The 12981-nt window shown below is 42.9% G+C and overlaps 1 protein-coding gene across 3 annotated transcripts in view; it reads left to right on the forward strand.

The window, feature by feature from the left end:
- ABCA13 (ATP binding cassette subfamily A member 13) overlaps positions 1-12981 on the forward strand; it is a 770386-nt gene that overhangs the window by 339422 nt on the left and 417983 nt on the right. For all 3 annotated transcript variants that reach the window (XM_068236514.1, XM_068236515.1, XM_068236516.1), the window contains exon 28: positions 303-393. In XM_068236514.1, the coding sequence (XP_068092615.1) occupies positions 303-393 (91 nt within the window). The remainder of the gene's footprint in view (positions 1-302; positions 394-12981) is intronic.

Consider the following 12981-nt stretch of genomic DNA (forward strand, 5'->3'; position numbering starts at 1 on the left):
AATGCCATCCACGTTACCAGGTTGTAGTAACGTACATTACCATAGCATGGCATGCATTATCGCGGTAATGCTAATAGGTTACTGACCTGTGCTCCCCCTGTGCTAGTAAAGGTAAAATTGTCATGCACTCCATGTGCATGGCAACTTTACTGTACTTTAGTGCGTCAGGCCCTTAGACACTATTATATTAGGTTTATAATCATAACCGACTTTGTATTGGAGGTAGATAGAATGGACAAAACGGGATTTTATTACATTTTGTAGTTTACTACTTTCTAATTTCAAATATCTTTCTTTTCTAGATACTATTGCTGAATCCTTTCCTACAAAACTATTTAGAAAGCCAATTGAATCTTGATGTCAGACATATTGCTGAAAAGCTGGAAAAGTATGGTAAGAAAATATGTATGTTCAGTGTTTATATACATACTATCCACACTAGATAGATTATTGAACAATAAACAGCTCTTGCGTTGCTTAAATTCTATTTCCAATTCAGTTCCACATAGATGCCATCACTTCACCACACTCAAACTGTCACTCACCAGATTGTAAGACCTCACATGTCAGATATCACTCATGTTCAAATCCAAAGCTTTTATGGTCAATAATGGCTTAGAGACTGGACAGTGAGCAGCTGGTGGTCCATAGAAATGCAAAAAATATGCTTAAATGGTGCATTACCTTTAGTTTAAAAGTTTATTGTAAACATAAATAAAGTCATACACTCCTCATAAATCACAGTATGCCCCACTAAGATGTATACAAGCAAGTGTGTGGGAATAAAGATGACCTTGCCTCCGACTCCGACATGCAGCACACATGCGGGATCCCCTGTCACCTGTTCTCACTGACCAAGTGGCCTCCATGGCTTGTTTAAGTGTTCCCAACTGGTTTCATCCATGTAGACATCATCAAGGGCTAATAGTTAATAAGCATGGCCAAGCACAGACTAAGTTTTTATACCTTTTTAGTCACCCCCTGATCCATCTCCTCAGTTCCATGCGCTTACCTGTTTATAAAGGAAGTTGCATGATTTTTCCATTCACATTCACAAAAGGAAGTTTACCATCTTGTGTTTAGGAACCATATCGCATTTAAAAGCACCAAAAATCCTAAAATGACTTGCAAAAAAGCTATTAAGTAGGGATGGAAAGAATGCAAAATTTCTTTCAATCCAAAACCAAAAAGGTTATCGAATATCTCGAACCTTTCAAATCTCGAATGTAACGAATCCTGTACATAAGGATTGTATGATCCATGAGAGAAACATAGTGATCCAAACTTATGTCCTCCTGCGCCCCCCTTGTGTCCTCATCTGCTCCCATGTGTCCTCCTCTGCTCCCCCTATTCTCCTCCACCCAACTCAATCCTTCTGCCCCCCCCACTTCCGCATCCCCCTCCTCTGTCCCCCATGTGTCCTCCTTTGTCCCCATGTGTCCTCCTCTGTCCCCCATGTGTTCTCCCCTGCCTCCATGTGTTCTCCTCTGTCCCCATGCGTCCTCCTCTTTCTCCTATGTGTACTTCTGTGCACTGTATTTAGCCTTAATATCTATCCCGTTTCTAGTTTCACTTTTAAAACAGAAAAGATAGACAACAATCTATGTTTTTTTTGGGTGTACATGATGAAAATGAGCAGAGATCAAATGTGTCAATACTCAATACTTTTTTAGTATTACGTACTGTATGTGCTCATACATTCTCCTTCTGAACTCTCTAGTAGTCTGCCCAATGTACTGCAGTCCACACCGACATTCTAAAATATAAACTATATACAGTACATGCTATTGCAATTAAATAGATGATTCATTTTAAAAGATTCACCCATGGAACTAGATTTAAATTCCATGGCCCTATTGGGGCATACATGCAAAAAGGGCGTCAGGAAAAAAGGACACGTGGTGTAAACGATAAGCGGTAATAGCGTTTATAAAAATAGTGTGCTGTATTTCGTTTACAATAATGTTTTACAAATTAAAAAACATTTATTAATGTGTATGAAATTGCAAATTGTGTAAACGATAATCTTCCCTGTTTTAAAAGTGAAACGTATAATTACGTTTGTTAAAAACGATAGTATATGTATAATCATTATAATTGTATAATATTGTGAATAACCTTCATTTATCATTTCTTCATGTAATAAAATCTGAAAATATTGTTTATAACGATGAAAAAAATATATAAGTACGTTTGTAATAACTGTTGCAAAACATTAGTAAATATTACTAACTTTTTACTACAACTAAACCTAACCCTACTCTCACACAGAACCCTCCCTGTACCTATCCCTAACCCTTAGACCCTACTGGTGGTGCCTAACCCTAAGACCCTCCTGGTGGTGCCTAACCCTAAGACTCCCCTGGTGGTGCCTAACCCTAAGACCCCCCCTGGTGGTGCCTAACCCTAAGACCCCCTTAGTGGTGCCTAACCCTAAGACCTCCCTGGTGGTACCTAACCCTAAGACCCCCTTGGTACTGCCTAACCCTAAGACCCCCCTGGGGGTGCTTAACCCTAAATCTCCCCTGTTGGTGCCTTACCCTAAATCCCCCCTGGTGGTGCCTAACCCTAAAACCCTTAGTGATCGCTTTAGCGTGTGGATAATAATGTTTTACAAATAGTGACTGTAAAAAATATATTACAATGTACATACTGATCGCTTTATTATGTGAATAATAATGTTTTACAAACAGTAAGGGATAACATTTTAAATAATGTTTTAGTTAAATACGATAAATATATTTAGTATTTTTGTAAACGTTATTCGTCACAGGCGCATTTTGTAAACTTAAATCATCACAAGCGCAGTTTGAAAACATTAATAATCTCCGGACGCAGTTTCAAAACATTAATACTCTCCGGGCGCCGTTTTAAAACATTAATACTCTCCGGGCGCCCTTTTTTCCTGTTTAGCGCCCATCAAACAATATTTATTATGGGAGTGAATGGCGGTGTTCTTTTTGTCCACTTGCCTCATGCGCCCAAATTTCCTGTCACCCCTATTGGGTGTTCTGTACATGCATTTACATCCATAACAATCAAGGCATTTCCTCAAATCAGAATCAGAATCAGAATCAGAATAGGTTTTATTCGCCAAGCATGACCCAAAGTCGTGCTCGGAATTGGGGTTGGCACAGAAGATGTAAAAACAGCTCAGGAGGGAAGAAAAATTGCTATGACAGATTAAGAACTATAGACTAAGACAGAACAGACATAATAAACATAAGCAAATAATTATTGTCCGTGCAGAGCTGGGCGGCTAACCACTGTGATGCTGGAGGCTGGGGCCTCTGTTCTAGCAGAGCAGTCATTCTGACTGCAGGCCTAGGGCGGGAGCCATTTAATAGAGTTCAGAAGGTTGACAGCCGAGGGAAAGAAAGTGGTCTTGTGCCTATCTGTCTTAGTGGATATGACCCAAAGTCTCTTCCCCAGTGGGAGCCGGCTAAAGTAGCGGTGGCCTGGGTGTGAGGGATCACTTGCAATTCTTTGAGCCCTAGAACGCAGTCTGGAGTAGAAGAGGCAGTCAAGTGGGGGGAGGGGTTTCCCTATGATTCTCTCTGCTGACCTGATGACTCTCTGTAGCTTGTATCTGTCGCTGCACGAGGAGCCAGCGTACCATACCAGTATGGATGAGCAGATAACTGATTCTATGGTAGCAGTATAGAAGTTAGACATAAGCTCCTGGGCCATCCCAAACTTTCTCAGTTGACGTAAGAAGAAAAGTCTTTGTTGTGCCTTCCTCTGTAAGGTGACAGTGTGGGCATGCCAGCACAGGTCGCTGGAGATGTGGGTTCCGAGGAGGCGGACGCAGGGTAGTCTTGCGACCTCAGTGCCATCGATGAAGATAGGAGGCGGTGTTGGTGGATGCTTCCTGAATTCTATGATCATCTCCACGGTTTTGGCCGTGTTGAGGATCAGATTGTTTTCCTTGCACCATAGGCAGATGTTGTCAACTTGCTGCCGATAGGCCTGCTCATCGTCCTTGGTTACGAGGCCTACGATGGTGGTATCATCAGCAAACTTGATGACCTTAACCGAGTCAGCTGATGACCTGCAATTATTGGTGTAGAGGGAGAACAGCATCGGGGATAGGACACAGCCCTGTGGGGCACCTGTGTTGGTTACCCTTGGTTGAGAGGAGATCTTGTCCAACTTGACAATTTGGGATCTGTTGGTCAGGAAGTCCGTGATCCAACGTTGCAGTGTCGGGTGGACCTCGAGTGCCGCCAGGTCGTTCTGGAGAATGCTGGGGCAGATTGTATTAAACGCCTGAAGTCCAGTAGGAGGATTCTGGCATACGAGTCTGGTTTGTCTAGGTGATCATTGATGAGCTCAAGGCAGATATTGATAGCGTCATCAGTGGACCTGTTTGGCCTGTATGCAAACTGAAACGGATCCAGCCGGGGCATCGTGGAGTGCTTGAGGTCAGCCAGAACCACCCTTTCCAGGGTCTTCATAATGACGGAAGTAAGAGCCACAGGCCTGTAGTTATTGATGTCGGAGATGCCTTGCTTCTTGGGGACAGGGATGATTGTGGACCTTTTGAAGCACTCCGGGACTCTGCCCTCCTGTAGGGACTTGGCATAGATAGAGGTTAGGATAGGGGCTAGCTGCTGCGAACAAGTTCTTAGGCATGCCAGTGAGATGCCATCTGGGCCCAGGGCTTTCCTGGTATTTAACGTGGCTAGCGGGCGTAGGACCTCAGCCTCGCACACCTCCGGCGGGTGTGGGCTTGGACTTGGCTCAGCCTCAGTGATAGGTGAATGGGCGGGAGGAGTAGGGGGCCCTGCTGGAGTCGACTGCTTTTCAAACCTATAGTAGAAGTCACTGAGCTCTTCTGCTAACTTGATGGTTGGTGTGGCATGTTGAGGCGAGGGCTTATAGTTGCTAGCCGTCTTTAGTCCTTTCCAGACAGCTCGTGGGTCATTTGAGCTAAGATTGTGTCTTATCTTCTCGGAGGGGTACAATCTGTCTAGGTTCATCCAAAACACTTTTAACCGACATGTCCTGAAGTGTTGGCGCTTTCCTAAAAATCAATTCAGGTTTTTTTGGCCAAAAAGTACCTAGATTACTGTCCATTTTCAATACGTTCCAGTGACGTTAAATAATATTTTTCACTTCCTTATGCTGCATATTGTACTGCATAATAAAACGACAAAGCAATTTCTTCTGTTCATTTTTCTTACCCCTTAAAATATCTGATCTGGACATATCATAACATATCTGGACATAACTGATCTGGACATATCTGGACATAACTGATCTGTGTCATGTGGCACTTCCCAAGTGACACGTGCCAAGTGCCACGTGACACGTGCTGAGTGCCAATTGCTACGTGCCATGTCCGGCATGCTCCTGGCACACGTTACACCTGCTGCTGCTGCATTTCCCTGCTCCTGCTGCCTGTGCAGCTCTCACCGCCAGGCCAGGATGCCACAGGCCACTGATACCACCTATATTTAACCCAAAACACAATTGCTGCGTAATTTTTTGGAGGTATCTTGGCTGAAAACTCTCATGTCTCAGTTGTGCGGGTGGAATTTGGACACAATGTGGGCTGCATGACCGCTGTCTGGAACCTAGGCCTAATGTTAATTGACAACCATTTTTTTTTGGGGGGGGGGGGGGGGGGTGATTTTAAGTCCCCACATCATCAATTAGTGTTTCCCTTTCAAAAATAATGATGCTACATGCCTCATTTACCATTAAAAACGTTTTTAAAGGGCACTTCCGTTTTTTCTATCCGGATATTCGAATCTGCCCGGATAGCCAGGATAATGCGTTCGGATATCCACATGAACGTGGATATCTAAACGTTCGGATTCGGATATCCGATCCGGATATCTGGGTATTCGGATTTGGATCAATTCGGATTTTAAAAAGTGGTATCCGAACACCCCTGCTATTGAGTTCTGCTGTGTACGTCACCATAAGATTGTGTGTCAATATTTTATATGTGTACCTGTCTTTCAACTGTCTACTTAGCTCTGCATTACAAGAGGGTTTATCCAAAATCACTATTCCACCATCCTTATTAGAGGGATCAATAACTATATCTCCTCTTTTTGAAAGCAAATCCATAGCTTTCCTATTCACTTATCTCCTCTCTAATGGGTGGTGGTGGGAACGCACACAGGAGCAAGTGCAGGAGTGAGTGTGAGTGCACAGCGGGAATAGATGAATATCTACGTCCCTGGGACTTCAGATGAAGTTTCCCAGGGCGTAGATGTATTGCACGGGGTGCTGTAAGTGGTAAATATTGATTTATTCACTATGTTGCAGTGTCCAGGAGTCACCACCTTAGGGTTCATCTCAGTTCTCTCTTCCTCTGGTTTTAGAAAATGTTTTTTAATATTCAACTTACAGATAAGTTGCTGGAAGTCTATAATTACATCAACTTTACTTAGGTCATGGGGTGGAGCATACTTAAGACCCATATCCAAAAGTTTAAATTTTTTCTTGTCAATTGAATGGAATCCCCTGGCATAAGTCTCTCTTATTTTCCTGTTTCTTTTCTTCTCTCCCCCCCTACATCCTCTAATTCTTCTTTGTTTCATTTCCATGGCATTGTGACCTGTTATTTGATTAAATACTATACTTGATTGGGCTTGTAAATCTCTTTAGGATTTCTCTGAAATGGGAGCTGGTTTTGTCCCTGGGACCATGAATCCAGCGTAATATTGCCTTGCATCTTGGGACCATAAGAAGGGTAGAGTGGACTGAATCTATTATAAGAAAAAAAAATGTCTTTTTTGGTTTCCATTCCTCTCTGATATGTTAAAATGTATTATTAAAGGAAACTTGTTTCCATTCTTCCCATTGTTTTGGGTACAGTGATCTCCCAATTGGTTGGGGTCTCCAATTATTGAACCAACCTCCTTTTGCAGGTTGCAGCTGAGATGGCCTGACTACTGTACATGACAGTATTGTTCTGCCTAGATCCCTCTCGATTTTGTACATTAGTCTGTAATGGTCTTGGAGAAGGGGCTGGATTAACATTTATTGGCTCTGTCTCATTTTTATTCATCTCCCACTTAAATACCTGTTTACTTTGATAGTCTGTCAAATTCTAAATATGTTTTTTCAGTTTTTTACCTTTACCTCATTGTCCAGTTTTCTAAGATAATTATGTAAATCATGGGACAGTACTGAGAAGTTGGAATTAACCTTAAACTCTTCCAAGGATTGTTTAGTCTTTTCTGATTCAGTATTCATTTCCATCCATTTCTTTATTTTCTTTACTAGAAGGAAGTTCATAAGCTCCACCCCTTTTTCATTTAAAAAAAATGTACCACTCTAGATCATCCTGTTCATTAGGGTCCCCATGTGTAGGTGACACCTCCCATCTTGAAGTGTACCTGAGATGGTGATCAGGGTGTGTGTTTTTATACTTACCTAGGACTTTCTCCAGCCCCATTAGGCTTGTGGACTCCCTCATCATCCCCTCTGGTCGCTCCATCTTCTCTCCCAGATTCTCTCTGGCCAGTCGCAGGCAGTTGAGCACTCCTGCCAGGCCACGCATGCACCTTCGCCACGCTTCCATCCCCAGGAGCGTTCTCCACCAGCGCTGTACTACTGCACAGGCCAAGCCAGGCATGCGTAGGAGCTCACTACTGCCCACGACTGGCCAGATTAAGCGTAATGTCCCCTTAAATCCCAAAACATAAATAGGTACAGCCCTCCTTCCCTACTCATACTTAGGCAGAATTCACCTTCCTTCCCTCCCAAAAAATAATTAGGAAGAGTTTACTCCCACCAGGGGCGTTCCTAGGGTCCTTGGAGATCGGGGGCACCTGTGGGCACAAGGTGGGGACGTGCGGCGCGCACAGCAGCAAAAATGGGTGTGGCCATACAGTGAGTGGGCATGGCCATGGGTGGGGCCAAATCTACATGAAATCATCAGCGGTGTAAGCTACAGATAACGGGCCTGCCCATAAAAATATTGGATGGAGCCCCATGTCCTTTATTTAGATAATTTACAATCAGTATAGGCATAGATCAGATCAAAGATGTATACGCACATACAATTTTAATTGGTCATTCGCTGACCAATTTTACCACCCCCATGCAGTAAGTGGGCCAACAGACAATGAATTTGATGAACAGAGTTAAAATTGGCTTATCAAAATTGTATGTGTGTACCAGGCTTTACAGCTAATACTGTACATACTGAAAGTAGCAGGGATCAGCACACACTGCAGCTAGTTTACTATCAGTACAGGCACAGAGTAACAGCTTATACTGTACATACTGGAGGTAGCAGGGATCAGCACACACTGCAGCTAGTTTACTATCAGTACAGGCACAGAGTAACAGCTTATACTGTACATACTGGAGGTAGCAGAGATCAGCAGACACTGCAGCTAGTTTAGTCTCAGTACAGGAACAGAGTAACAGCTTATACTGTACATACTGGAGGTAGCAGAGATCAGCACACACTGCAGCTAGTTTACTATCACTATAGGTACAGAGTAACAGCGTATACTGTACATACTAGAGCAGTGGTCCTCAAACTGAGGCCTGAAGGCCAAATGTGGCCCCCTGAGGCTTTTTTACTGCCCCCCCCCACACACACAAAATGTATTACTTATAGAGGTGGTCAGCTACATCTTTAAATATTGGTGGTCCGCATATGGAATAGCAGTGCTGGCACCACCCATCCACATTGAAGCCAGAAAGCAGTAATTTGCTGGTTTCCAGTCAAATTCCACATCAGGGGACACTGCTGTCTAGTTGGACTGCAGGTTGTCACCTGGGTATGCTTCACTGTCTGGCCCGCAAAGACTACATAATTGTATGTATACTCCAGCCCCCCAGTAGTCTGAAGTATGTTGACCCGGCCCTCGACCCAAAATGTTTGAGGACCCCTGTACTAGAGGTAGCAGAGATTAGCACACACTGCAGCTAGTTTACTATCAGTACAGGAACAGAGTAACAGCATACACTACACATACTGGAGGGAGCAGTGATCAGACCACACTTCTGCTTTTTTACAGAGTAAAAGCTTACACTTTACATACTAAAGGTTGCAGGGATCAGCCCACACTTTGGCGAGTTCACACTCAGTACAGGCACAGTAACAGCGTATACTGTAGGTAGCAGAGATCAGCACACACTGCAGCTAGTTTACTATCCGTACAGGCACAGAGTAGCAGCATACGCTGTACATACTGAAGGTAGCAGAGATCAGCCCACATTTCAAAGAGTTTACTATCAGCACAGGCTCAGTGCTATATAAATACATAATATGGTAGGACATTAGACTATGACTATGCTAGGATTTGATTGTGAGATCCTCTGAGGACAGTTACTGACCTTACTATGTACTCGGTAAAGTGCTGCAGAAGAGGTCAGTGCTATATAAATACATAATAGTAATATGGTAGGACATTAGGCTATGACTGTGGTAGGGATTAGATTCTGAGCTCTCCTGAGGACAGTCAGTGACATGACTATGTGCTCAGTAAAGTTCTGCAGAAGATGTCAGTGTTATATAAATACATAATAATAATATGGTAGGACATTAGACTATGGTAGGATTAGATTGTGAGCTCCTCTGAGGACACTGAAGGGAAATGGCAAGCTTTTAAACTTATTCTCAATCAATATTGTAGTATGTATATCCCATATGTAAACAAAATGTCTAGGAATAAAAAAAGGCCTCTATGGATGAATAGAAAGGTTAGGGATAAAATGAAGAGGAAAAGGAATACCTATAAAGTCCTAAAACAGGAGGGGACCGAGGCTGCACTAAGCAATTATAAGGAGTGCAATAAAAATTGTAAAAAAGGAATTAGGCTGGCAAAGATCGAAGCTGAAAATCAAATCGCTAGGGATATCAAATCTAACCCAAAAAAGTTTTACAAGTACATCAACTCTAAAAAAAGAAAGGTTGACTGTATAGGACTCCTAAAGGATGAGGGTGGGAACTCAATGGTGGATGACCAAGGTAAAGCAGAGTTATTAACCACTTAAGGACCTAGGGCTTTCTACCCCTTAAGGACCGGCCACTTTTTTTCCATTCAGACCACTGCAGCTTTCACGGTTTATTGCTCGCTCATACAACCTACCACCTAAATGAATTTTGGCTCCTTTTCTTGTCACTAATAAAGCTTTCTTTTGGTGCCATTTGATTGCTCCTGCGATTTTTACTTTTTATTATATTCAGCAAAAAAGACATGAATTTTGGGAAAAAAATGATTTTTTTAACTTTCTGTGCTGACAGTTTTCAAATAAAGTAAAATTTCTGTATACATGCAGCACGAAAAATGTGGACAAACATGTTTTTGATAAAAAAAAAAACATTCAGCGTATATTTATTGGTTTGGGTAAAAGTTATAGCGTTTACAAACTATGGTGCAAAAAGTGAATTTTCCCATTTTCAAGCATCTCTGACTTTTCTGACCCCCTGTCATGTTTCATGAGGGGCTAGAATTCCAGGATAGTATAAATACCCCCCAAATGACCCCATTTTGGAAAGAAGACATCCCAAAGTATTGACTGAGAGGCATAGTGAGTTCATAGAAGATATTATTTTTTGTCACAAGTAAGCGGAAAATGACACTTTGTGACCAAAAAAAAAAAAAAAAAAAAGTTTCCATTTCTTCTAACTTGCGACAAAAAAAAATGAAATCTGCCACGGACTCACCATGCCCCTCTCTGAATACCTTGAAGGGTCTACTTTCCAAAATGGGGTCATTTGTGGGGTGTGTTTACTGTCCTGACATTTTGGGGGGTGCTAAATTGTAAGCACCCCTGTAAAGCCTAAAGGTGCTCATTGGACTTTGGGCCCCTTAGCGCAGTTAGGCTGCAAAAAAGTGCCACACATGTGGTATTGCCGTACTCAGGAGAAGTAGTATAATGTGTTTTGGGGTGTATTTTTACACATACCCATGCTGGGTGGGAGAAATATCTCTGTAAATGACAATTTTTTATTTTTTTTTACACACAATTGTCCATTTACAGAGTTATTTCTCCCACCCAGCATGGGTATGTGTAAAAATACACCCCAAAACACATTATACTACTTCTCCCGAGTACGGCGGTACCACATGTGTGGCACTTTTTTACACCCCAAGTACGCTAAGGGGCCCAAAGTCCAATGAGTACCTTTAGGATTTCACAGGTCATTTTGCGGAATTTGATTTCCAGACTACTCCTCACGGTTTAGGGCCCCTAAAATGCCAGGGCAGTATGGGAACCCCACAAATGACCCCATTTTAGAAAGAAGACACCCCAAGGTATTCCGTTAGGAGTATGGTGAGTTCATAGAAGATTTTATTTTTTGTCGCCGTACTCGGGAGAAGTAGTACAATGTGTTTTGGGGTGTATTTTTACACATACCCATGCTGGGTGGGAGAAATAACTCTGTAAATGGACAATTGTGTGTAAAAAAATCAAAAGATTGTCATTTACAGAGGTATTTCTCCCACCCAGCATGGGTATGTGTAAAAATACACCCTAAAACACATTGTACTACTTCTCCCGAGTACGGCAATACCACATGTGTGGCACTTTTTTGCACCCTAACTGCGCTAAAGGGCCCAAAGTCCAATGAGTACCTTTAGGATTTCCCAGGTCATTTTGCGGAATTTGATTTCCAGACTACTCCTCACGGTTTAGGGCCCCTAAAATGCCAGGGCAGTATAGGAACCCCACAAATGACCCCATTTTAGAAAGAAGACACCCCAAGGTATTCCGTTAGGAGTATGGTGAGTTCATAGAAGATTTTATTTTTTGTCACAAGTTAGTGGAAAATGACACTTTGTGAAAAAAACAATAAAAATCAATTTTCCTCTAACTTTTGACAAAAAATAAAATCTTCTATGAACTTACCATACTCCTAACAAAATACCTTGGGGTGTCTTCTTTCTAAAATGGGGTCATTTGTGGGGTTCCTATACTGCCCTGGCATTTTAGGGGCCCTAAACCGTGAGGAGTAGTCTGGAAATCAAATTCCGCAAAATGACCTGTGAAATCCTAAAGGTACTCATTGGACTTTGGGCCCTTTAGCGCAGTTAGGGTGCAAAAAAGTGCCACACATGTGGTATCGCCGTACTCGGGAGACAGAAACTAAAATCTTTTATGAACTCACCGTGCACCTCACATAATACTTTAGGGTGTCCTCTTTCCAAAATGGGGTCATTTGTGGAGTCTGTCCTGGCATTTTAGGGTCTCTGCAATCATTACATGTATGGCCAGTATTAGGAGTTTCTGCTATACTCCTTATATTGGGTATACAAGTAATGCACTCTGGGCTGAAAGGAAAAATGAACGGCAAACATACCTTGCTCCACATCAATGGCAGATCTTCCTCCACATCAATGGCAGTGATAACCTCAGGAGAGAGACACCCCGTGCCACCCTGCACTCAGGGTGAGCCACCAACTTATGTGACTGGGCCTCAGAACTTTAGTATACAGCATTATGCCTGTAGGATACAGCAATATGCCTGCCAATAGAGATGACTCTGTGTGGCATTAAAGCATCATCATAGGCCCAAATCACATATAAACCGGGGGTGTCCACACTCAAGGGAAATTCAAACATGCCGTCTTATATCGCCAACCCAGGACAGATCAGCAATATCAAGCATGGAAACCGATCCTTCTTCCCACTTTTATGCTTACCCGTTTGGTCTTCAAGCTTACCTCTCCTCTCCCTGCGACAATGTGCGAAAGACCACTGAGTGTGTGCCTACTCCTGTGTCTGGAGTTCCCTAGGTTCTAATAGTGTACCTGCTCGTGGTACCTCTCAAAACACGGCCCTACGCATAGACCAGGCTGGTCAGGACAGCGGGGACAATAAAAACTGGTGTCATTCCTTCTTCCAGTCCTGCTGCAGACACGACAACGTTTTCTTCGGATGCGTTGACCTGGGGCACACGGAATCTGATAGGCGTAATGCCTACCATGCAGTCGGCTAGTTGCATCTGGGGGGGGGGGGGGGGGCTGGCACCTCCTGGATACAGGATGTCCAGAA

This window comes from Hyperolius riggenbachi, chromosome 5 (genome assembly GCF_040937935.1).
Source record: "Hyperolius riggenbachi isolate aHypRig1 chromosome 5, aHypRig1.pri, whole genome shotgun sequence".
NCBI lineage: Eukaryota > Metazoa > Chordata > Amphibia > Anura > Hyperoliidae > Hyperolius > Hyperolius riggenbachi.